We start from the raw sequence: 23988 nt of genomic DNA on the forward strand, positions 1-23988 counted from the left end.
CAGTTGGATCGTGATGCTGAGGCTTTGAAAATGAAGGCGAATTCCAGTCAATTGCGCATGGTATGTCTTTCATCTGAAATCTGAATATATGGTATCGGTATACTTTTGGCTGTATTCTTGGATTTAGTGTGTAATTAGAAAAAAAAAAGATAATGGCAGCATTTTTAGACACGGAATAAGTTTTACATATGATGGGTCAGATTGCTATCACAGTCTGCACAAGTTTGATTTTAACCTCTCTCTCTCTCTCTCTCTATGGATTCAATAGCCAATAGGTTTGATGCTTTTTTATACTGCCTGAAAAATTGATTGTGAATTTTTCAGAATCCAAACTTTTACATTGCTAGATCGTGCTTCACTCTGGGTTCTTGTCTAACCTCCAACGCAGTACTAAACAGCCAGAATCTCGGTTCTTTATTGTGCAAGATCACATGGATTCAGGTTTTATGTACTTGAAGACCTCTTCCTATACAATTAAACTTGGTACTATCTGATCTCATTCTCTCTATCTCTTTCCTCCTTCTTCTTGTTTGCAAATTCTCATCTTTTTCTGTTTTTTGGCCATGGATTTATTTAGGTGATATTATATTTGATGGATGTTTGATGAGATTCATGCCTTGAAGCCATTCAAAGTTGCCGCTGATCTCTTGGCCAAGAAAGATGATTGACCTTCATTATATGATAGGTGCTACATTGAAAACTGTTTAGTGTTTGTTTCTCTTACTCTGAATCAGACAATGTTTTCTTTTTCTTACGGATCAGACAATGTTCCATCTGTTTTGACATGTCTCTTTCTGGTAGGTGCATGTTGGCCTTGGAAGATACATAGCACAAGGAGCCAAGTGAAGATCCCCCAGCAATTTCAGGTCCGTGAATAGAGTTCCTTGTACCCAAAGCTGAACTTACGAGAGATTGTGTCTGCTAACCACCTTCACCACCAAATTCTACTATAATAATTAACAAAATTATAGTTTTTAATTAAGGATCCATTGAAATTTACCCATAAAATTTTAAAGTGTCTTAAAAAGCCTTTTTTCAGAAAAAAAATAAAAATAAATAAACATAAAGGGGTACGGGGTACCCATTAATTAATGGGTAAACCTATTTATCAAACATGTTTAATTGGGCTACCCAAATTAAATCCATTTAACATTTTTAGATAGATGTGACTAAATGGGCAGAATTTTGTATAACAGGCCCGTTTATTTAAATGGGTTTCGAAACCCATATTAACCTCACTAACCCTAACCTAAGTATTTTTCTACATATAATCTTCTTTAATCCTCTCTACGTGTCTCTGGTTTTCTTATTTTCACGCAGGCAAGAAACTTACGAGTTACGAAACCGATCGAATCTGTGAAACCAGCCAACAACAAGATGGAGGAGGAGAGGAAGCCGAAAGTGTCTTTTCCCGAAGCTGTTGCAAAGATCGATCCTTCAGATCTTGCGGCTAACCTTGTCGATATATCGGTAAAGCCATGTGAACGTTTTGTTTTTCTGATCTCTAAATCGATCGACAAAATATCAAAAACTAAACTTGTTTGCCTGTTACTTGTTAATAGAAACTGCATGGGTTTCAACCGGAGGTTCAGCTATTGAAATTTGTCGAGTACCTTGGGATAACACTTTCCGATGTGCAATTTCCATGGGTGAACATGTTCAACGACTCTCCTTTCCCCAAGCTGATCCATCTCATCCATGTGAGGAAGACCTCTCTTCTTTCAATCGTGATGAAGAAGCTTATTTAATTTGTTTTTAAAAAAAAAATCGTGATGAAGAAGCTGATTTAATTTGTTTATATATATGTAAAACAGGTCCCATTATCTCAGATTCCTCATCCTGTCTACAAAACATCAGTGGATTGGATCAACCGATTCCGTATTACGACACTCGCTGCCTTTGTAATGTGGGCGTCTAAACATATCCTCACTTGTTTGGAAGAAGCCAAACAACAAGCAGATCATCCCAAAGGCGCTGGTGGGGAGATTGATGCTGCGCAACAACCTCCTCCTAAATCCAAATCTAAGGTTGGCAAAACTCATCGAAAATTTCTGATTTTTTTTACCTATATATGTCTAATGCTTGAATTGTTTGGCTAACTCTCCATTATACTCTGTGTTTTTAACAACTTAAAGGTAGCAATATTTGTTGCATTAGCAATGGTATTGCGTAAGAAGCCTAAAGCTTTGGCTATTGTATTGCCGGCTATGAGGGTTAGGCGTAAGTATCTGGGACAGGACAAGCTTCCCTTTATAGTTTGGATGATGGCTCAGGTTCGTTCGTGATTTGTGTTTTTTTGTCATCTATATATTTTTTATATTTATTGAACTGTAAAAATGTGTGGACAGGCCTCCCGATATAGTTTAGCTGTAGGCTTGTTTTCATGGGTGCGTAACTTGTTACCACTAGTCGATACCTACTCTCCTCAGTCAACAGATCTCATCATGCAGTTGGTTGAGAAGTGAGTTTCCTTAATCATTCTCCTTTTGCCTATATACAATGTGTAACAATGATCTGATCTTGTTTATGCCATATTTTCTTTTCAGAATTTTGTCGAATCCAAAAGCTCGGGCTTTACTTGTAAATGGATCTGTTGCAAAGAGATCACCACGGGTGATTCCACCTCCTTCATTTGAGATCTTGCTAAGGCTTACTTTCCCTGTTTCATCCGCAAGAGTAGAGGTAAATCAGATTTTTATTAAGTACAAAACCTTAATGCGTTTTGTCGATTCTGATCACTAAGCATGTGATCTATAATATTATACACAGGCTACAGAGAGGTTTGAGGCAATTTATCCCTTGTTGAAGGATGTGGCTCTTGCCGGTATACGAGGAAGCGAATTAATGAAACAAGTGACTGAAGAAATGTTCACTCTTTCTTTGAAATTAGCTGGAGAAGAAGGTATTCGTAACTAATGGAACACCTTGAGTTTTTCTTCTTCTTCTCTCTCTCTCTCTTCTCCAACTAGTGTTACCGTTGTTAATTACAGGAAACCCTCCTTTAGCCAAGGAAGCTACAACAATCGCTATCTGGTCATTGACAGAAAATGTAGATTGCTTCAAGCTCTGGGAAAGGCTCTATTATACGAATAAAGAAGCTAGTGGTGCTCTTCTTAAAAGGCTTGTAGGCGAATGGAAGGATCATTACCCCAAACTATCATCATCTCCGGGTGATAAACTCACTCTCAATAGAACTATGTTGAACTTCATGCTAATGGTAATGCTTCTCACTCTTGTAAGATAACTTAATTATTTCACCCTTTACTCAGTTTGTTATTTATCTCTGACCTAACCTGTGAATGATGCTTATCAGAACGAAAAAGCCATCACTGAAGGAGGAGGAGGAGGAGCCAATTGTTCTCTTTACAAAGAAGCTCACAAGTCCTGCATAGTGATCTCGGAAAGACTCTCCCGTGGAAGTGGCTGCCTCAAAGGTGTAGTCATTGCTGCTGTGGTTCTAGTTGCTGCAGTTTTACTTTCTTTCAACCTGGAGGCTACATCCGTGCTGCAGAAGCTGGTGGTTTTAAATGCAATCATCAAAACTTTGACGAACTAAATAAGAGAGAAATATCATTGTCCTTGCTTTTGCTATAATAAATTTGTGAATACTCCCTCCAAATATAAGATTTTTTGTGTAAAAGATTAATACTATTAAACTAACCTAAAGTTGCGTTTCTACCTCTAATGATCCAAAAAAACTATCTGGTCAGGTTTGTCAGTTTATAATGGACACAACTGTAGGCATGAAACTATTAACATCCCAATGGCAACTGTAGGCACAGAAGATACAAAACCAACTTTGAAACACAAAAGGATGTTTAGAGAACTCAAGATCCTAAAGGTTGACAGTGAATTAAAGAGCTAAACGAATGAAATTAAAGATGTACCTTCCGAAAATGAAATCGACTGGTAAGCAGTGGCACCAAAAGAAGACATAATAATGCTGATCCTCTGCCAAAGCTTTAGATGAAGAAACACATTTCTTGACTTGTACCACATAAACACTACTCACTAAAAGTCTATACTGCTAATCTTCAAAGAAAAGCCTAATGGTAATTTGACGTACGTACAGGAAATCAATTCAGGGTACATATTTAAAAGAGCATTACACTGTAACGAAGCAACGATACATAACCGCATAGAATCAACAAAACATACGCTGCCAGAAAAATCAAATCTTTAAACCATCAAAACCAAAATGCTTAAACTGCTCAATAAGGAATAGCAACAAATGAGAACAGAAGCAATGAAGACAAAGACTTAACAAACATAAGAACTACAGACAATGCTTCTCCGATACAAAGTTCAATTTGCCCTATGTTTTTTGTTTAATTTAAATTTCTATTTCTCTAATCATTTTCCGTTTAAATTCATTGTTATACATATATATATATATATATATTAGGACCCGCCCGATGTGCGGATTTAGAGTTTTTGAAATAAAATTAAATTTAACAAAAAATATAAAATAAATATTTTTAGTAAGTAAAAACTATCTACAAAAATAAATTCATACACAGAGTTGTCCAATGTGATATTTGGTGTAAAGATGTGACTCTGCGGTTGAGATTATTCATCATGTTTTCTTTGAATGCCCTCACTCGTGTGAAGTTTGGTATTTATCTTTGACTCTGGTCTCGTTAGAGGGTTTTCCATATGAGTCAGTGTACTCGATTTTGGATTTTGTTTTCTAGAGGGGTGCCTCTCAATAGGGTGATCCTGATCAACCTTTTCAATTACCATGGATTTTATGGGCAATCTGGAAGGTCATAAATAAAAAAGTTTTTCAAGGTTTATCAATCAAAGTGAATGATATAATTGCTCAGGCTTTGGGCGATAAGTTAGCCTAGAAAGAGGCGCTTTTTTACGGCGGTAATGTCAGATCCATCTCCGTCTTTGGATGTCCAGGTTTTTCACCTAGTTGTCAGATTGATGGTTCTTGGAAAGCAACCAATGTGTATTCAAGATTGGGCTGGTGGTGTTGCGTGGTGAGGAGAAAACTTTGTTGTTGGGGGCCAAGTGCCTAAGAAGGAGCCCCTCCCTCTACATTCGGAGTTAGAAACGTTGTTGTGGGTCATGGAGCGGATACGTGGTGCAAGAATCGCAACATTTCGAGACTGATTGTGCTGAGTTACTCACTAGTATGCAGTCCCTGAAGATTGGTCGTCCTTCCTTCTCCAACCTGCTCGATGAGTTTAACTCGCTGGAGTCCTTCCCACTATTCTATATCTCTTGGATCTTGCGTGCGTCAAATACGAAGGAAGATTGTCTTGTATGTGCTTCGCATTCTCTTATCTTTGAAGTTTCTTTTATAAACTCCTTCCCTCCAGCTTAGACAACTGGCCGAAGAATTTCCTTTTAATTTATTATTTGTTTGAAAAAAAAAAGTAAATAGATACACTTTTAGTTAAAGAAAATAGTTGTGAGTTCAAAGTTAATAAAATAAAATAAAATTTAACAAAGAATATATATTTAATTATTTTCATGAGTAAAAACAATGTATAAAAGTAAAGAGATAAACTTTTAGTTATAGAAAATAGTTGTTTTTTTGCTATAATAATTTGAGAAATTAGAAAAAAATAATTTGACGTAACTAATGAAATAATAGAAATTATAAGCACGGTAATATATGAATATCAAATAATTCAAAGATGAAAATATAAATTAAATAAAACAATCTAAAACTACTACAATAAACTTTAAAATACAGTATTAGAAAAAGAAGATGCATACATTAATCTTCCTTTTTTTTTTGGGTCAACAATCTTACGTATGGGTATATTTTGGTTTAAAAAATAAGAAAAAATTGTCTTCTCATTAAAAAAGTTTGACCAATAGAACAAAGTTGAAAGCAATATTTTTGAATAAATTATTTTGTTAGATGAATAATATGAGACGATCTATGTTTATATAGAAGTGAATATTTACATTTTTTAGAATTAATAATTTTCTGTATATTTTACTTAATCACTTTTTTATTTTATGAGAAAATTTATTCTAATGGGCTCATTTTTAAAAAAAAAAATTCTTGTTTCCCACTTTCTTGTAAGATGTACTTGTTCAACGATAAGAACACTTTCTGTTTAGTTGATCTAGTGTTATATAATTTATGTTGTTATCTTGCATTTGTGTATTCATCTTTTTTGATGCTACATGTCCTGCAAATAAATAGAAATAATAGTAACACCGTGAGAAATTTGTTAATCCCAAAAACCTTAGTTATTATGCATAAAAAACTTTGTTAACACTTCAAAGTCAAAGATTGCGTAGTATGCATTATGAAAGTGAGAAACGAAACAAAATTCAAAGAAACGACGATGAAATCACGTGGTAATATCTAGGAATCTTTTTATAAAGTTGTTTCGATTAGACAACAAACAAATTGCCTTCTTGACTTGTTCAAGAACAATGATGTGTCAAACAAAAGGTTGATAAAAAACAAAAAAGAAAATTTTACCAAGAAATACAAAGATAGTCGAAATTATTTTGTTTGGTGAAAAATATGTCATCATCTATTTTCTTATATAGAGGGGTATATTTACAATCTTTTTCCTTTTAGGATTAACAAAGGTTTTTTAATATAATAAAATTATAATTATTTTATGCATCGTTTCACCAAGCTTGAAAGCTGTGATTTCTTATAGTTAAAATTGTCACGTGTCACAATCTGATGAGTTACTAACTTTGGTATGTGATTTCTGATCGTTTAAATTGATACGTGTCACGATCTGATGAGTTACTAACTTGGATATTTAATCGTTAAACCTGACACGTGTCACGATCTGATGAGTTAATAACTTGGATATTTAATCGTTAAACCTAACACATGTCACGATCTGGTGAGTTTTTAACTTTGATCTCTGATCGTTAAAACTAACACGTGTCACGATCTGGTGAGTTACTAACTTTAAGAACCAAAGTTTATATAATAAGATATATATATATATATATATAAACAGTCCATTCTATTAGAATTCTTGCATATTTTTTTATCCGGATTGAACAACCAGTCAGAGAGTTTCATTATAATTTGACTGTTTGGATGGGAGAAAAAAAAAAGGAGGTAAAGTGAAATGTTTTTAATGGAGAGGGGAAAGATATTAAAGAAGAGAAACCATACCTTTTTGGTTACATTTGGTTTGTCCTATGAGAGACAGAGCTCTAATTGTTGTGCCCAATTCATTTATTTCCTTCCACATGCTTTCGTTTTCCCTTCCTCATTTATTTCTCTTTTGTCACTCCTTTCTGTTTGGGTTTCTTTCACTTTCCTACTTTTCGATTTTGTTCGTTATGGTTATTATACCTTTAGGCTTTAGGTAGTATATAACACTATTATGTAAGTTTTTGTCAAACAATTTCAGACACTCTTCTAAGATGAAGAAAGCTGAGGTATGTCTTCTTATGATATTCTAATAGGTCTGTTACACATTAGAATGATAAATTTGATAAAGTGAGAATGTCCTCAAATCAGTTAAATATCCATTTTGTGGGACAATATCATGTGATGGATATATATAGTAGATTTGTCAATAGATATAAGACTAGACCTATCTCTCATTAAATCCGTCCCCGCCAAAACAAATTTAAGGTTTTGGTCCTAAGCTCGTGGGTATTCTGCAAGATGTAATTAAAGATATGCCGGCCACTTCGCAGGTTTTTGTTGGTTTTGCACATATTTGAATTACATATATATATATATGCTCTGCCATTCGTTTATATTTGAGTACTTTAAAAGAATATACACTTCTGGTTGATACCAAAAAAAATATACACCTCTGGTTCTTATACATAAAATATGTTAGATATATGTAAAGTATCTTACCTATTTTTACTTTGAATTTAGTTTTCACAGTTATAAACTAAAATTTGGATTTCGACGTTAAGTGCACTTGCTTACATATTATGGAAGTAAAATTTCTAAACGTTTGTGGACGTAAAATTTATTGAAGGTTCGAACATTTTGCTAGTAGAACCGTTCATTGTGATTTATTATATTACAAATAAGGTGGTCTATCATTTGTCTCCGGTATAAACAGAATGAGTTGTCTCCGGTAAATTTGTGTTGGTAAGAAAACTTTGGATAGGATAATTCCTCACTAGATTAGTTAGATAATTCTCTAAAATATAACAAAAGTAAATATTTCTGATAGCCAGAAAATATAGCTTTTGTTATATTTAAAACGAAATTAAAAAGTTCTAGCTAGCCCTTACTATAGTTTTATAGTGGAACGAGTTATATGTCTAATCGACGGGTTTAAAGAAGGATAATATAATATCGACACCCTTATATATATTCATGGTAGGATAAGAATAGAAACGAACTGAAAACTTCAGACAAATACAACATTATGTATTCTCTAGCTGTTGATGATAGCAATATCATCTCGCAAATGTATTTGCGTTGTTGATTTCCTGTCTTTTTTTTTTTTTTTTTCCTTTTTATTGTTTATCCAAACTTAATAGGAGCCTGCAGATAAACATCAAAACAAAACAAATTAAAAAATCATAAAATATTTTCTTAGTGACATAAGAAATAGCGTGATCCTTGACGGCAGACACTGATGATAAACCTTATCTTGTATAAATAAAAAACTATCCAACATAGAGAATCAATATAGATGTATATACCTTGATGAAGTCTATACTAACATCAAGTCTTCTTTAAACACGTGATATTGGCACGGCTCAATCAAACAAGCCGATCTCTGTAAAAAAATGAGTACAGTTTTCTGATTGAACCGCACCAATATCTCGTATTTTGATTACCAGTATAGTGCGTTCATGGATTGCTGATTATATACCAACCTCCACCTCAAAAAAGCCAATTCAAAAAGAGAAGAAATCAAAAGCAAATAAATGATTGAAACAAATTGATGCATAGGGCAAAGAGACAGGTACTTACCGTTAAAAGATTAATTTTGCGGATATGGAAAATGAAAAGGAAGACAACATGAGCTACTGCAATGTTTTTTTTTTTTGGTATCTTGGGTTTGCAGATTGTGGCTAAGAGATATAAATACGAAGAGGTGAAGAAGAAATGACAAGAGAAAAACAAGCATTGAATTAGGCCAACAACCCCCACAACAAAAAGGAAGTTGGTTGTATTAAATTTGAAAAAAAAAATATGAAAAAAATCCGTTACAAAATTTAGATATTATTATGTTATTTTGTTATAATAAATATCAAATCAAATAGGTCTGCCGTTACTAAAAAAAAAAAATATTGAACCACTTCCAAGAATTTCATAATGATTACCAGCTAGTTCTGATTTATTGAAGTTGTTAAGAAACAGCTACACCATTATAGTTCTTTAGTGTTGGTACTGGAAACTTGCTCATGTACACCTAGTTTACACTAGATTATCTAATTATATCTATCACCATATATATATCTACACCTAATCTAACTTAATTTTCCATGAATACTATTTGGTGATGGATATGTCTATACGACGATATGACCACATAGTTATTGCAAATTCGTATTGGAATTGGCAGTTGGCGATGCAATATTATTCATCGCATATCTCTAACAAAAAGATAACGTCACAACTTTTGTTAGGTGAAAACGTGAAGGTGAGTGTTAAGAAAATACTCAAGACTTTCTGCGATTTAATTTATATTTTACCTTATCTAATTTCTAGTTGTTTAATTTTATATAATTGAGATATGTCATCCTCATGTAACCTGTGACATGAGGCAATATATTAATATTTATGAATAATATTTGCATGTTGCATGTACGTTTAACGTTTTTAATCTCTATTATATATATATATATATATATATTTTTCCAAATACTTAAAAAGCATGTGTAACGCCACGACGAAAAATCGGAACAACGACCACATGAAGTTTGTGCATGATCAGCTGTGTTGTTCTTAGTTTTTTCTTCTTTTTAGTAAGGGACGGCCCATGAAATTTGTGGTCCAATACAAAACAATTTTTTTTCTTATGGATTTTATAGTTAAAAATTTAAAACTGAAAGCAAATCTTAAATTTCGGAAAATGAGGCCTAGTTTTGCATTAACAAATTATATAAATTTACAAATTAAATTTAAATCTATACCTTTCATAAGAATGAGGCCAATTTTTGCAATAAAAATATATATTTTGAGGTCTATTTTTGTTACTAAAAAATCTAAGAAAAATTGGAGGCCCAACACAAATGTGTCTTGAAAATGTGTAAAGGGCCGGGCTTAAACTGTCAATCTTTTACTTTCAATGCATTAGTATTTTATGGTGGTAATTTTGTGCAAGAGTGGACATTTTTTTTTCTAAATTTGTTTTATCTAATTCTTTAAACACATGTTGCGATTAAATCCTTAAAGAGGTTCATTTATTCCTCATATTTATAATAGTGTTGACCTAGTGGTCGCAAGAATTATTTTCATTCGGTCATATTTGTATTTCATTTGGTAATTTGTTATCTAAAAATTAACTTTAAAAAGTCAAAAGTATTATTTTTGGATCCTACTCAAATGATCATTCAAATGTCATGAATTAGAATGAAAAAGAAAAAAAACTATAATATATTTTAGAATTTCTAGTTAAGGAAATGGATTGAAAACTATGAAACACTACAGGCCATAATGGATATTGTTTTTAATTCAATTTTTGGATTTGGTTTTTAGTTTTTGGATTTTAGATTTTGCTAATAGATTTTTGTTTTAAAAATTCCAAAAAATTGTTTTTTTTTTCTTTTGAGAATGAATAACATAGAAGGGAAAAAAAATTAGATTCTATAAATAGAATTATTAACAATCTAAAATTGTAAATCGAAAGCTACAACAAAAAAATTCCTAATTAGAAAATCCGAAATATTAAAATCTTGATTGGTGATGACGACGGTGAGAAATATAGTTGGGACCTTGTACCAACGGATAATACTCCAATCAGAGATGAAGAACTGATTCTATTAATAAGTTCATTAAAAAACAAGAAACTATTATAATAGAATTATTAAATCAAAATTTTTAACTTTCTCTTACCTTCAAAACATTTCTAATACATATTTTTGTATATTCATCATTATATTTAGTTCTTTTGATCCAAAATATAATTATATAAAGATCATTATAATGTTTATTTAATTCAAAATTTTGTAATTTAATGATTTTCTATATAAAAAAACAATTTGATATTCCATTTTCAAAAATTTACTACAAAAATGAATCATTAGGATTTAACCTAGCAATATAGCTTAAATTAAGGTGAATATAAAAGATACTAAAAATTAAATTAATCTTTGAGATTTTTATTGCATTTCATATGATTTTTTAGGAAATATATTTAATTGATACTTAAAAAATAATTTTAGAATTTAATTATTAAATATTTTAGATAAATTTTGAATATCATACTAAATTTTTATTTGTATCATTAACAAGTTTTTAAAAATAAGTGGTATATTTTGATATTGTATGATTTGAATAAATAAAGTATATTATTGACATTTAGAAAATTTGTTTGTTATATATGTAGTTTTAGGGAGAATTTCAAAAGTACATCTTTTTCAATACCACTTTTCATAAATACTATTTTAAAAAACTTTATTAAAAAAATATTCTCAGAAAATTCTTATAGTTTTATGATTATTCCATAAACTAAAATGAATTAACATAACTAATACAATGTGGATATGCGCGAGATATTACTTAGTAATAAAAAAACTAAACAAAACCTTATTAATAAAAGTGTTTAGCCGGTGGTCAGTAGAATTATTTTTAGCAAGAAAATAAAATAAAATAACTTACAATTAAACATATTATTTTTGGATTCCACTCAAATGATTATTCAAATTTCATGAATTAAAATGAAAAAAAACTGTAATAAATTGTAGAATTTTTAGTTAAGGAATTGGACTGAAAACTACTCCCTCCGTTCTTTTTTTATTTTGATTTTTTTGCCTTATTTTTTGTTCTAAAATATATGATGTTTTCACAAACTTTTACAAAATTAATTATGTTTTAATTGGTTTGAACAATTTATATTACACAGATTATTATTTTTTTTTTTTTAACACTATTACACAGATTATTTTTATTGATTGAATTATATGTAAATATATAACATAATATGTTTTTAATTAAAAAGAATTCTTTAATCTGTATGCATCATTCTAGAAAATCGTAATTTGTAAAGTTAAAATTTTTTAACAATAAATTGTGTCGTTTGACAAAAACAAAAATAAATTAAATGAGTCACGACAAGAAAGAAAAGAAAAAAAAAAAAAAAATCAATGAGAACCGAATGTATTCTAAACCGGAATCCGGTACGAAATTTCCGGTTATGCATCAGCAGAACAAATGGGAAACAAATTGTGAATGTCGACGAAAGTTTCAGAGTTTCGTGTGAGATTAAAAATCTTAGAAACCCCGAAAAGATCGAGCTTTGATCCTTTCTCCTTCCTACTACATTCGATTCTCTTTTAATCACTCAAACTAAAAGCCCTAATCTTTGGTATGTTCTTCTTCTCTGATTTCGTAATTTCTGGGGTTTTCTTCTGTTTTCCCTTTCGGATGAATCAATCTCTGCGATATTTGGATTTGTATATGTGGTTTCAATTCATAGTGGTCATCTTTGTTTTGCGATTTCAGGAATTGGGTTCTTAATCACCATGGCTAATAGCTCTTTTAAGTTGGAACACCCACTGGGTTAGTTTCTCGTCTCCTCCTTGGTGGTTCTTCGTTGATTCATGCATAAAAACTAAGTCTTTCTGGGTTTTGTTAGTGGATCACTAGATATTAAGGATCTTTGATTATTACCCTTTTAAAAAGGAACGATTTTGATTACGATTTGGATCAAATTACTAATGTTTCCAGCGATCAATCAATCACTGCTGTTACTTTTATCAATTACCTTAGAAATTATGAATCTTTGTTTGTTACTCTTTTGAAAAAGGTTTCGACTTTGAGATAGAGACTTTGATTACGAGTTGATCAAATTACTAATGTTTCTGTTAGAATAGAGTTGTGCATATTTGATTTGTATCTACTATTCTTAGGTACATAGTCAACCCTATATATTGTATTTGTATCTGTTTGCAATGATCAATCAATCACTGATGATGATCTTTGATCATTCTGTGGGGGGTTTTGTTATGTCAGAGAGGAGACAAATTGAAGCTTCTCGCATCAGGGACAAGTATCCAGACAGGATTCCAGTAATGTTTTCTTTTTGTTAACGTTTGTTTGTATTTCTCTGTCTAAATACTGTTTCTATGTAGTGTAGCTCTAACAGAGAGGAAGTATATGTTGCAGGTGATTGTAGAGAGAGCTGAAAGAAGTGATGTTCCTAACATCGACAAGAAAAAGTCAGTAATGAACATTCCTCTTCTTATCCTCTTCTTCTGTTATTGCCAACTTACTATGAGGTCTACACATCTTTGGTTTACTTAATAATCTAAAGTGAATAGATTGCCTTTGAACACTCTCTTTGATTGATCAATGTGTGATATTCTGATTCCTCATTATGAATGGAATCGAAAGGATCTATTTTCTTGAGAACCATATCTTTGTGTAGTGAAGAGAGTGCCTTTGAACATTTTTCTTATAGAGTTTTATCTTTGTATAGTGAAGAGAGTGCCTTTGAACATTTTTCTTGTAGAACTTTATCTTTGTGTAGTATGAAAACGGAATGGGATTGATCTTGATTGAAGACAACAGAGTCTAATATCAGGGATTTGTGTTGATCTGTGACTCTTTGGTTGTTGGCTTGTTAGGTACCTTGTTCCGGCTGATCTTACTGTGGGGCAATTTGTGTATGTTGTTCGTAAAAGAATCAAGCTTAGTGCGGAAAAGGCGATCTTTGTCTTTGTGAAGAACACATTGCCTCCAACTGGTAAACACACAACTGTTAGCATAAAACTGGTTTCTGTTAGTTTCACTATCATTGGAAAATAGTAATCTGCGCATAGACTTTGCTGCAAACTAAACAATGATGAATGCTTTTGTTGTTGATGATTTTGCAGCTGCAATGATGTCTTCAATCTATGATGAGAACAAAGACGAAGATGGGTTTCTCTACATGACTTACAGTGGAGAGAACACCTTTGGTTTGGTTTAAATGTGTCAGCTAGTACTAATACATTTGTGTTCTGTATAAATTGTACTCTTTTATGACTATGAATGTACTTTATGCTGCTTTGGACTGATTTTATGTAAATGTTACTTCGAATATATCTTATGTAGTTTGGGTTTACTTATGGACACACAACTTGTGCCATCTATTGATTCTCTTCTACCACTACTCCACTATGATCGTAACCCAAACTATGTCTTGATTGTCAAAAAATTAGTGATCAGTGCAGCCTAACTTGTTATTAAAGTATATAATCTTATAATTTGCAAGAGTAAACGAAGATTTGAGCCATGTCATATAAAACAATAAAACTTCCAATCGTGGGATGCACAATAACTCACAAAGAACAATAAAATAAATACAATGACAATTTGAGATCTTGAGAAGAAACCATCTTTTTCAAGAGAAGGGGTATAAAGAATTTGGTGTTGTTCTTTTCTTTGTTTCAAGAATTAGAGTCCTCCTTCTTCTTCTTAGGCACAAGATTCTTCAGCCACTTGAAAGTTATGATATCAACAATCTTGGTCGATTTGGTTTGGCCAGAATTCTTACCGCCTGCATCTTTCTTGTTATTGTTCTCTTCATCTGGCATATCCCCGATCCCTCCGGTTCCCCATTGATCTGCCCAACTTGGTGCCTCACTTGTCATATCACAATATCTTTTTGCAAACAAAAAAGTTGAACATCAAATCAAATTCTTCAATCAATCAATTAATCACAGAAAAATAAATAAATAAACATTAATGGGTAATGACTAAAAACAGAATTATGTTTACCAATTTACAACTAAGAAATTAGAAGAGAAGTCAGAAATACCTCTAATGTGTTTGTTGAGAACTGAGAAGTCTTCTTTGGAGAAGAAAGACAGATTTGGATTTAGCACAAAATGAGTGATGATGCGGAGGAGAATGGAGAATATTAGTAGATGTGTTGTTCTTTTAATCTATAAACAACTGTATAAAGTATTATTGTTTAGGTTGTCCTTTTCTTTTTTTTTCAGGGTTCAAATCTTTAGATTTGTTAATTGTAAGATTTCTTATTATCATTTTTGGGTTGTCTTTGAATGCACTTTACTAACTCAAAGTTTGTTCGTTTCCAACTTGCAAAGCAAACATTGGTTTTGGAATATTTAGGTATAAAGCATAAGATTTAGGTCTTTATGTAAAGACATCTTAATATGTATGTCCCATTCCATGTGACATATCTATCTTATGTTCTTTAGATTTTATTTTTAACTTTCTTCACATGAATCCTATATTATTAACTTCAACTCAACTCCAAGTCGCCAAGGCACCTCTCTTATTTAGTAATTTCATAGGTTTTGTAACCTTTTCAATTTAACATTATTTATCAATTTTAAAAAATAATTAGAAAATGGGATATATACTTACACAAAGCCAGGTTGGAATGGAATGTAATCCAAAACGTCTAAAATGTGTCTTATAGTTAACCTAAAGCAGAACACTCATTGATAACTTTATCAAAAGTCATCACTTCGAAGTTTAGTACAGAATACTAAGGACTGTTCTTAAAAGAACAACAAAAAATGAGAAATATATATATATATAGTTTTTGTTTTCTATAAGAAAAAGTAAATTTGTATCTGGAAAAGTTAATATAAATGTTGGTCCATAAATAATAAAAGCATGAACAAATAGTTATTTTCCTTTTTGTCCATTTTTTTTTCTTTTACTTTAGTTTGGTGCGGTCTATTTGAAAGCTTTTGTTATTGAACTCTTTTAGACCATGACCGACGAAAAAAGAGTAAAAACGACAGCATTTGATTTGATCATATCAAAAGAATTTAAAATGTATAGTAAACAAACAAAAAAAAAAAAAATACTACAACCAGTTTCACTATATCACTAAAAAATATCAGATTATCTACAACGAAAAAAAAAAAATGAACACTAGATTTTATATATCTTTCGATTCCTCAAAATAGGAGTAGTAAAGTAAACTACTTAGATCTCTTAGTAGACTTTGATTTCTTCATTTTACTATTATTATTACCTGACTTGTTATTATTACTACTACTCATGCTTGTCCATTTATACCCAATTGGTATAGCGAACGGGTCAGGCATTTGCTGCTCCTCTTCCTCTATCCTTCGCTGTGAGCCTTTCCCACTTGCTAGTCTCAGCCACGTCGAAGGGCGTGAAATTGAATTTCGAGCGTCCGGTTTCTCATCATCGGATTGGTCTTCTTCACCTCCGGAGTTGGCTGAGATGAGAAACCTTGGGCTAGAGAGCGGCGTGTAGAACGTCTCAGCCGGCGGAAGCTCGACGAACTTGGTGAATGTGATGACTACTTTGACCGTAGGGACCACCGGAATCGACAGCTGGAACCCCACAAAGAGAGATTTTGTTTAGCATAAATAAAGCAAAGAAGTTTCATAATCAATCATCTAAAGATTTTGACTTGCGTTTTTGAAACAAAAGCACAATTTCCCAAAATTAGAAGAGATCTATAGAAGAAGCAAAAATCATTGGTCCCCAAAAATAAATAAATAAAAAAGCAAAAGCTTTGGTTCCTCCTCCCTCCGTGACCCATCCGTGATCTTGTCACGTCAGCATTTCCATTGACAAAGATAACCCAATGATAACGAGACACGTTAGCTAGTTTGACCCCATTAGGTATAACGGTCGTAATGTTTTAGCTTAGGAAGTGCCCAAAAAGAGTAACACAAACGGCAAAAGCTATTTCATATTTTAAAAACTTGAGGAAAATAAAATAAAAAATCTAATAGGCTAATTTAGAAAATTGTATTAAGATATTAACGAGATTGCCATTTTTTGTTACCTTGACTGGAAAAGTTCCCGGCGGGAACTTGGTGGTGAGAAGATCACGCATTCTAGCGACGGCTTTCACTTTATTAGCTAAAATGTCAAGTAACGGAAGCAGCTCCTCCGTTTTTAACGGAAACTGTTCCGTTAACCAAACTGACGGATGCAAGCTTTTCACGAACTCCTTCTCTTTGATCTGAGGAGACGGCGGAGGATTCACCGGAGACACAGTTGAAGGTACAGCTACTGATCTTCTCGGCGGCTGGAATTGAGCTACTGATCTTCTCGGTGGCTGGATTTGAGCCATTGACCTTCTCGGTGGTTGGAATTGAGACACTGATCTTCTCGGCGATTGAGATTGCTGCGACGGCGGTTGTGGTGGTCTTGGTGGTGGCGCGGCGGATGGATAAACGTCGACGCTTTTTCTCCCGACGGAGATCCAATCTCTATCTTCTTTAACAAAGCTACTGTGTCGTCTCTGTGACCGTTGCGGCGGAGCTAAGAAACTCGGGTTCTCAGCTACTAAGAAACCTTCATCGTCTTCGTCTAACTCCAACGGCAAAACCTGTTCGCTTCCATCTCCGGTAACAATTTTCCGAGATCTGAAACTAAACGTAACTTTCTGGATTTCATAAACCCTAGCTTTCCATTCTCCGACGTTCTCCATCTTCTCTTGCCGCCGCCAATTAGTTCTCCCGACGAGCTCTGCTTTAGTAACATCCATCCCCGGACGGTACAAACTAGACTGAGAACAGAACCCGGCTATATCGGAGTCACTAATCGGAGCTCCGGCACTTTCAAAAGCGTCGAGAATTTTCCGATCGTCTCGATTCAGTACAAGCAAAGATCCAGGAGCAATATCTAGGGACTCATCACCATCACCAAGGAACAAAAAGCTTTGATCGGCTCTCTGAATTTTCAAACCGTCAAATCCAGCTAACGTAGTATCAGCGCGGAGGTTACCGTCGCGTTTCCAGATCTTGTAAGTATCGGAAGGAGCGATTTTTCCGACGAACGGAATCACGGAGCTCTCGAAGTGAAAAGAGATCTCCATGTAGAAATCTCTCATACGACGGAGAACAGCGATCAAACGAGGTAACCTCCGCCGCCATTTACACCAAGCTAAACGGTGGTGATGCCGCAAAAGAACTTTCATAACCTCAGAGTTCCGGCGACAAAACGCTTCCTGTAACGGATTCCAACCGGAAGCGTTCTGCAGCGAGATATCTCCTCCGGCTGAAGAAATCGCCCTCGCCGCGAAGAGGTCGTCGAGTCTAACCGCTAGATGGAGCGGCGTCTCGCGTGAAGGAACGTCGCGGCGGTCGAGCAAGGCGGAGATCTGATCAGCGACTCGTTCTTGACTCAGTGAGTCGGATTCTGTTCGGATCTGCTCTGGATCTCCTAGCTTGGGTAAAGAAGAGAGAAGACGAGTGAGTGCGCCGTGGTCTCCTAAAACGACGGCGTAGTGAACTGGACTGTGAGCGTAATCTTCAGGTCTGATTGCAGACGCTGACGAAGGCCGAGACATAACTTTTTTTTTTTCCGGAGAGCTTCAACAGTGAAATTGAGAATGTAAGGTGTGATAGTGTTCTTCGTCGTCGTCGTCGTTTTGTTGTTTGTAAGTTCGTCGTCTTCGATTGAAGCTGAAACGGAATGATTTTGGAAATGGGGGGATGTTACAGAAGTCGAAGTTTGTGGTGTGGAATTTAATTCCTTTTTATTTTATTTGTTTTATTTTTTTTTTAAATTACGTTTTTAAGTTTTGGAAGGGTCTCTTTATTTGGGGAGGCGTGAGTAAATAAGGATATTTCCGGGCTTTTTGTCAGTACTCTTTTCTTTTTTCTTTTATTTTCTTCTTTGTTTTCTTATTATTTGGCCCTTTTTGTCTTTTTCACTATTGTTTGTTTTAAAATATATAAATATTTTCTGTTGGATTTTAGGTGTTTCTTTTCTGAAATTTTGTACTGTATAAAGCAATGTAAACATAATAGTATTTGATGATAAGTTGGGAAAAAATATTTGAATGATAATAAAGGAATTTTAATAGTAGACAAAAAAAAAAAAAGGAATTTTAATAATTACTCTCTTAGAACAATATCATTTGACATGTCACAGTTTATAGTCATGACTCATGGTTGACTACTAATGATGAAATAAGAAATAAATTATTCTCAGTTCCTATCATTTGGTTTTATTTATTTGACTCATAATATTTATTCACTTTTATTATTGATGAATTTTTAAAAAAATATAATATTGGTTTAGAGTTTTAGAAAATTGTAAATTACAAAAAAGAAAATTACATTTAGAATCAAATTTTAATGTGTAAGAAAGCTTAAAAAATAGTAAATTAATTAGCAAAATAGGGAGTATGTTTTATTTGAGTAGTTCACTATTTTGACAGTTACGAAGAAAAATTATATAGCTATAGATAATCGTTATGAGATTTTGAGTGTTATATACAATTAATTTTTCACCATTTTGAATTTTGTTTACAACCAATATTTTGTATATAACATTACTTTTGTAATATATAGCATACAAAAAGTACATCAAAATATGATTATATTTGATGATAGGTAGAAAATATTCGAAGTAATTAGACTCTTAACAAAATGATTTGAGATGTCAAAAGTTTATGGTACTCATGGGTCGACTAGTAATGATGAAACGAAATACAACAATGATCAGTTTCTATTATGGTTGTCGAAACTTTTAGCATTATTCAATTTGATTGTTATATAAATATTTATACAATACATAATAAAGTTTATTAATACGACTAGTTCGACAGTTACAAAATTTTAAAGAGTTATAAATATTCGTTATGAGATTTTAAGTACTTTATGCAATTAAAATCTTTCGACCGGTTTAAAAAAATTTGTTACAACTAATTTTGTGTATACATTACTGTTCACTGACATGGATTTTAAACGTCAAAATTTCACTGCCCTAACTGTTTTGTTTTAAAAGCTATTAAGTATGACTGTATTAAGTTTTTAATGTGTGTTATTGGTTTGTTACCTAAAAATATACTTATAGACTACAAAATTGACACATTCTACATCCCTAGACCACTCATATATAAATGATCTAATAAAAGTTTTGCGTAAATCATAATTTATATTTTTGATTATAGTACACAAGGTACGATACGAAGAAGGTATACCAAAAAAAAAAAGATAAAGAAAAGTGAGAAAAGAATCGCTTTGTCGTGACCAAATGCAAAATTATGCAACAGAATTATCTGCTAGAAAAAAACAAATTATACTTTGCTGCTCCCTCTAACCGACCAACCCGCTTCTTTATTAGTCTTCGTTATTAAATGAAAAATACTTAGGTTCACACAAACCAATCAGAATTTTCCATCTAATATTTCATTTAAAAAATAAATTAAAATTAAATTAAAAAGCAGCCCAAATTAAGGAAACAAATTCTGTATACTTTTAATTAAGGAAAATTAAATATTTGGCTTGGTTTAGATTTTTAAAACTAGAGTAAAATTATATGTCGGTTTGGGTTTACAAATGAAGTGGTTAGGGTTTAGATTTTACAATTAAAATGAAATTATATGTCGGTTTGGATTTACAAATGAGGTGGTTAGGGTTTAGATTTTACAATTAGAATGAAATTATATGTCGGTTTGGGTTCACAAATGAGATGGTTAAGGTTTAGATTTTATAAATAGAACAAAATTATATGTCGGTTTGGGTTCACAAATGAGATGTTAGGGTTTAGATTTTACAATTAGAACGAAATTATATGTCAGTTTGGGTTCACAAATGAGATGGTTAGGGTTTAGATTTTATAAATAGAACAAAATTATATGTCGGTTTGGATTCACAAATGAAATGGTTAGGATTTAGATTTCATTTATGTCGGTTTGGGTTTATTAAAAAACGGTTTAAGTTTTAAATTTTATAATAATGTATACAGATTTTATTTCCTTATTTTATAAGGGGGTGAATGGAGAGGTTCACCCCTAGGGGTGAACCCAAACCCAAGTATTGTTCTTATTAAATTATACAGTTATGTTTAAAATAATACACTAAACCAAGTCTTAAACCTTAAACATTGAGTCTTCTTGATCTGATATATAGATCTTGGTTCTCTAATCTTGATGGAGTTAATCGAAAAACGCACTGAGTACATTGACTCAACTACATACGCAACAAACCAAGTAAAGGTTCTCTGAAACTTTGTTATACTCCAAGAGATTCACCATCAAGATCCTGTCAAGAACGAACAGACAAAGTTGAATTTGGTGTTTTCACTGAATACAAAAGAGACTTGATTGGCAAACGGGTTGAGCTAAATCCAAGTTATAGGTGGAAGCTCTATGACATTAGATTCTGAATTAATTAAAAGATGAAGGAACTTACCAGAGTTTTGGCGTACCACGGTAAACTAGTAGATTACTCTTTACTTGAAAAAGATCCCATATAACTAAAAACACAATTAAACCAAGAAAAGGGAAAGAGAAGTCTGATAGATTTAGCTCTTAAAAAAATTCGAGCAAACATTGCTAATCAACAACAAAAGCATTACCATATCTCGGTGTATCAAAGTCTCCAAGCAGGGAGAAATCATTAAGGCAATCTCACAAGTCCATAAACTAGTGACAAAGCTGTTATTGCTTCAGTCTAGTGAGTCTCTGTAGAAATGTAATTATCTCCCTTATGATTCCCTGGATGCCAAGCATTTCTGAAAGAAGTTTGCAGCTTTTGCTACAGCTTTTGTGTTGTCAGAATATGAAAGAAAACTCTTTAAGTAATAAACTTTTGGTGAAATGAAGAACAGATTATCCAATTTACACTGAGAGATCATACTGAAATCTAACAATAGACGAGCCAAATTACAGAACAACTCCAACATATAGAAAGAAGCCGGATTAACTTGAGATTACAAAAGTTTTAAATTAAGGTTTCAGGCTATGATGAGTGATAGCAAAATGCTTGACGCTTCCTGCTATATGAAACACGACCTCCATTGAAGATAGCCATCAACTCGTCCACAAGCTCCTTGTCAACGTGCATCATCACAAACATATTTAAAAACTTCTCATCCGTACTCTTCAAAACAGACCCGATTGAAGGGAGTTTGCTTCCTGTGTCTCCGAGCAGTCCTTTGGACATGAGAGCTTTGATTACGTTACACCTAGGAACAGTCCTCTTCTCCAGGTTGTATCCAAGTACCGAAGGGTTTGAAACCAGAAACTTTCGTGGCCAGTTCATCTTCTTCACCAGAAACTCAGCCTTCTTCTTCACCATCTCGGCAGATAATCCAATGCAAGGAGGAAAGTGCTTGACCATCGTAATGAACTCAGCTCTGCTGAACCCTAGACCTAGAAATGTTTCCATACAGTTCAAGATCTTGTGCTCTGAAATACAAATGCATATTGGAAACTTCTTCAACACTGAGAGGACCTCATCTTCCACTAGTCCACATTTCTTCAAGGTTTCAAATGTCTGAATTATCTTCTTCTCCGAGTTATTCAGGAAGCAAGGACACTTGGTGAACATCTCCCACACATCTTCCCCGGTAAAGCCTAATCTTTTACAGATGTTGACTTTCTCTTTTATCGTTTTGTCGCTCAGCCTGTAAACAACTTTTAGAGTTTCGATGAACTTTAAGGTGGTGGGGTCAACACCCATCTCAACAACTCTCTTGAGTGATTCTTCAAATCTTTCTTTCCCACAGCAGACATGGTGATCAGAGATGAACAAATGAAACAACATCTTCTGAGGCACACCCAATTCTCTCAGAGCCATTACATTCCTGATTTTATTCTCCTGCTTACTACCCTGTGGCAAAGAATGACACAACTTGGAACCCTTATCGGCTTTTATAAACTCTTTGATGGAATCATAGTATACGCTAATGGTTTTGCCTCCTCTCTTCCCCAAGATTTTAGGAACTGAAGAAACAATCTCAGCAAGCTCAGAGCTTGAAGCTCCTCTGGACTGCAAAAACTGGAGCTTAGGAGCAAGTGATTTCTCAACATCTGCTACAAGCAATCCTGGATAATTCGTAATGACATTTGAGATTTGAGAATCTGTGAACCCATAGCTTCTAAACAGACTCAGAACAGAATCAGGATTGACCTTGTCCTCAAAGGTAACTTTCTTAGAGATCGACTCTGCTAGTTTTGTGGTTAAACTCAATGAATCAATGAGATAAGAGACTGTAAAAATCTTTCCTTTTCGACAACCAGCAACAGAGGAGAAGGAATTGGAAAATGCGGATACCGAAACACTAAAGTTACAACATTTATGTAACTTGACCAGCCTTGTACCACGGAGTATCATAGAAAACATTAAATAACTAACCACAGTGCGTCGAACTGAATCAATTCGAGATAAATCTCAAAATTTCCAAACTTACAAGTGACTGACTCGTCGTTTTGAGTGCCGGCAGAGATTGAAAGGGTCGTCGACTGTTTCAACAATGCGCTTCTCTGTTCATTCAATTACGAGAATCCAAAGTCGCAAAGAATCAAAATTTGGGGGAGCAACCAAAACAAAATCGATTTTAAGGGTTTAGGAGTAAAAGCCCTGATGGAGCGAGCGAGAAGAAATGCGAATGCCATAGAACGGTCGAACAAGGTCCGACTTTATTTTATTTTATTTATTATTTTTATTTTTGTCAACTCGTTAAAAAGTTTGAAAAATCAAGAACTATTATTTTTCAAAATTTATTTCATTATATTCAATATAGAATCAACTTGCTCCATAACCATTTTTGATAAATAGATTTTTTTTAAAAAATTTGATATATAGATTTTAATCTTTAAAAATCCAGTTTCGATAAATCTTGTTTTGTTAAAAATGTATCAGTAATTTAAATTTAATTGATTTTATATTGAAAAATAAAAGAATATATTTTAAATTACTGGTATAAATACTATTTTTATTGATATTATTTTTAAAACTATGAAGTATAACATATTGAGTTTTTAATGTGTTATTGGTTTGTTACCTAAAAATATATACTTGTAGACTACAAAATCGACACATATAAATGATCTAATAAAAGTTTTGTGTAAATCATATCTTAATTTTTGCTTATAGACACAAACAAGGTACGATACGAAGAAGGTATACCAAAAAAAAAAAAAAAAA

The 23988-nt window shown here is 33.0% G+C and overlaps 6 protein-coding genes and 1 long non-coding RNA gene across 9 annotated transcripts in view; 2 read left to right on the top strand and 5 right to left on the bottom strand.

Moving 5' to 3' along the window:
- LOC104714538 lies at positions 1 to 3678 on the top strand. The gene is made up of 13 exons (XM_010431940.2): positions 1 to 60; positions 325 to 483; positions 578 to 685; positions 802 to 866; positions 1321 to 1470; positions 1563 to 1700; positions 1815 to 2027; positions 2136 to 2273; positions 2349 to 2461; positions 2547 to 2682; positions 2770 to 2902; positions 2991 to 3217; positions 3314 to 3678. The coding sequence occupies exons 3-13, from the start codon at positions 661 to 663 to the stop codon at positions 3554 to 3556; spliced, it is 1581 nt and encodes a 526-aa protein (XP_010430242.1). The 5' UTR covers positions 1 to 60; positions 325 to 483; positions 578 to 660; the 3' UTR covers positions 3557 to 3678.
- Positions 8409 to 9043, bottom strand: LOC104714540. 2 transcript variants are annotated; one of them, XR_755869.2, is made up of 3 exons: positions 8903 to 9035; positions 8629 to 8811; positions 8409 to 8467 (listed from the first exon to the last, which is right to left on the bottom strand). It is a non-coding gene; the product is annotated as an uncharacterized LOC104714540 (long non-coding RNA). The 2 variants fall into 2 exon arrangements; XR_002033450.1 differs by having other exon boundaries at positions 8629 to 9043.
- On the top strand, positions 12320 to 14243 carry LOC104714541 (autophagy-related protein 8c). The gene is made up of 6 exons (XM_010431944.2): positions 12320 to 12461; positions 12599 to 12655; positions 13109 to 13164; positions 13262 to 13314; positions 13723 to 13841; positions 13972 to 14243. The coding sequence occupies exons 2-6, from the start codon at positions 12619 to 12621 to the stop codon at positions 14064 to 14066; spliced, it is 360 nt and encodes a 119-aa protein (XP_010430246.1). The 5' UTR covers positions 12320 to 12461; positions 12599 to 12618; the 3' UTR covers positions 14067 to 14243.
- On the bottom strand, positions 14352 to 15122 carry LOC109126300. 2 transcript variants are annotated; one of them, XM_019229722.1, is made up of 2 exons: positions 14898 to 15122; positions 14352 to 14751 (listed from the first exon to the last, which is right to left on the bottom strand). In XM_019229722.1, the coding sequence occupies exon 2, from the start codon at positions 14728 to 14730 to the stop codon at positions 14527 to 14529; it is 204 nt and encodes a 67-aa protein (XP_019085267.1). In that variant the 5' UTR covers positions 14731 to 14751; positions 14898 to 15122; the 3' UTR covers positions 14352 to 14526. The 2 variants fall into 2 exon arrangements, with proteins under 2 accessions (XP_019085267.1, XP_019085266.1); XM_019229721.1 differs by having other exon boundaries at positions 14352 to 14740; positions 14898 to 15120.
- LOC104714542 (ankyrin repeat domain-containing protein 13C-like) lies at positions 15841 to 18629 on the bottom strand. Its single transcript, XM_010431945.2, has 2 exons — positions 16884 to 18629; positions 15841 to 16422 (listed from the first exon to the last, which is right to left on the bottom strand). The coding sequence occupies exons 1-2, from the start codon at positions 18393 to 18395 to the stop codon at positions 16042 to 16044; spliced, it is 1893 nt and encodes a 630-aa protein (XP_010430247.1). The 5' UTR covers positions 18396 to 18629; the 3' UTR covers positions 15841 to 16041.
- On the bottom strand, positions 21669 to 23435 carry LOC104714543 (transcription termination factor MTERF15, mitochondrial-like). The gene has a single exon (XM_010431946.2). The coding sequence runs from the start codon at positions 23182 to 23184 to the stop codon at positions 21799 to 21801; it is 1386 nt and encodes a 461-aa protein (XP_010430248.1). The 5' UTR covers positions 23185 to 23435; the 3' UTR covers positions 21669 to 21798.
- Positions 23184 to 23988, bottom strand: part of LOC104716038 (probable F-box protein At5g47300) — a 4866-nt gene continuing 4061 nt past the window's right edge. The window contains exon 4 of the mRNA XM_010433385.1: positions 23184 to 23324. Within this exon, the coding sequence (XP_010431687.1) occupies positions 23184 to 23324 (141 nt within the window). The remainder of the gene's footprint in view (positions 23325 to 23988) is intronic.

The sequence above is a fragment of the Camelina sativa genome, chromosome 9 (genome assembly GCF_000633955.1).
Source record: "Camelina sativa cultivar DH55 chromosome 9, Cs, whole genome shotgun sequence".
In the NCBI taxonomy this organism is placed as follows: Eukaryota; Viridiplantae; Streptophyta; class Magnoliopsida; order Brassicales; family Brassicaceae; genus Camelina; species Camelina sativa.

Coding starts and splice junctions, on each gene's coding strand:
- LOC104714541 (XM_010431944.2), top strand. CDS start 12,619: ATGGCTAATAGCTCTTTTAAGTTGGAACACCCACTGG. Junction 13,315..13,722: donor CCTAACATCGACAAGAAAAA/GTCAGTAATGAA, acceptor TTGGCTTGTTAG/GTACCTTGTTCCGGCTGATC. Junction 13,842..13,971: donor GAACACATTGCCTCCAACTG/GTAAACACACAA, acceptor ATGATTTTGCAG/CTGCAATGATGTCTTCAATC.
- LOC104714543 (XM_010431946.2), bottom strand. CDS start 23,184: ATGTTTTCTATGATACTCCGTGGTACAAGGCTGGTCAAGTTACATAAA.
- LOC104714538 (XM_010431940.2), top strand. CDS start 661: ATGATTGACCTTCATTATATGATAG. Junction 686..801: donor TGACCTTCATTATATGATAG/GTGCTACATTGA, acceptor TCTTTCTGGTAG/GTGCATGTTGGCCTTGGAAG. Junction 3,218..3,313: donor TGTTGAACTTCATGCTAATG/GTAATGCTTCTC, acceptor GATGCTTATCAG/AACGAAAAAGCCATCACTGA.
- LOC104714542 (XM_010431945.2), bottom strand. CDS start 18,395: ATGTCTCGGCCTTCGTCAGCGTCTGCAATCAGACCTGAAGATTACGCT. Junction 16,423..16,883: donor CGGGAACTTTTCCAGTCAAG/GTAACAAAAAAT, acceptor GTGGGGTTCCAG/CTGTCGATTCCGGTGGTCCC.
- LOC109126300 (XM_019229722.1), bottom strand. CDS start 14,730: ATGACAAGTGAGGCACCAAGTTGGGCAGATCAATGGGGAACCGGAGGG.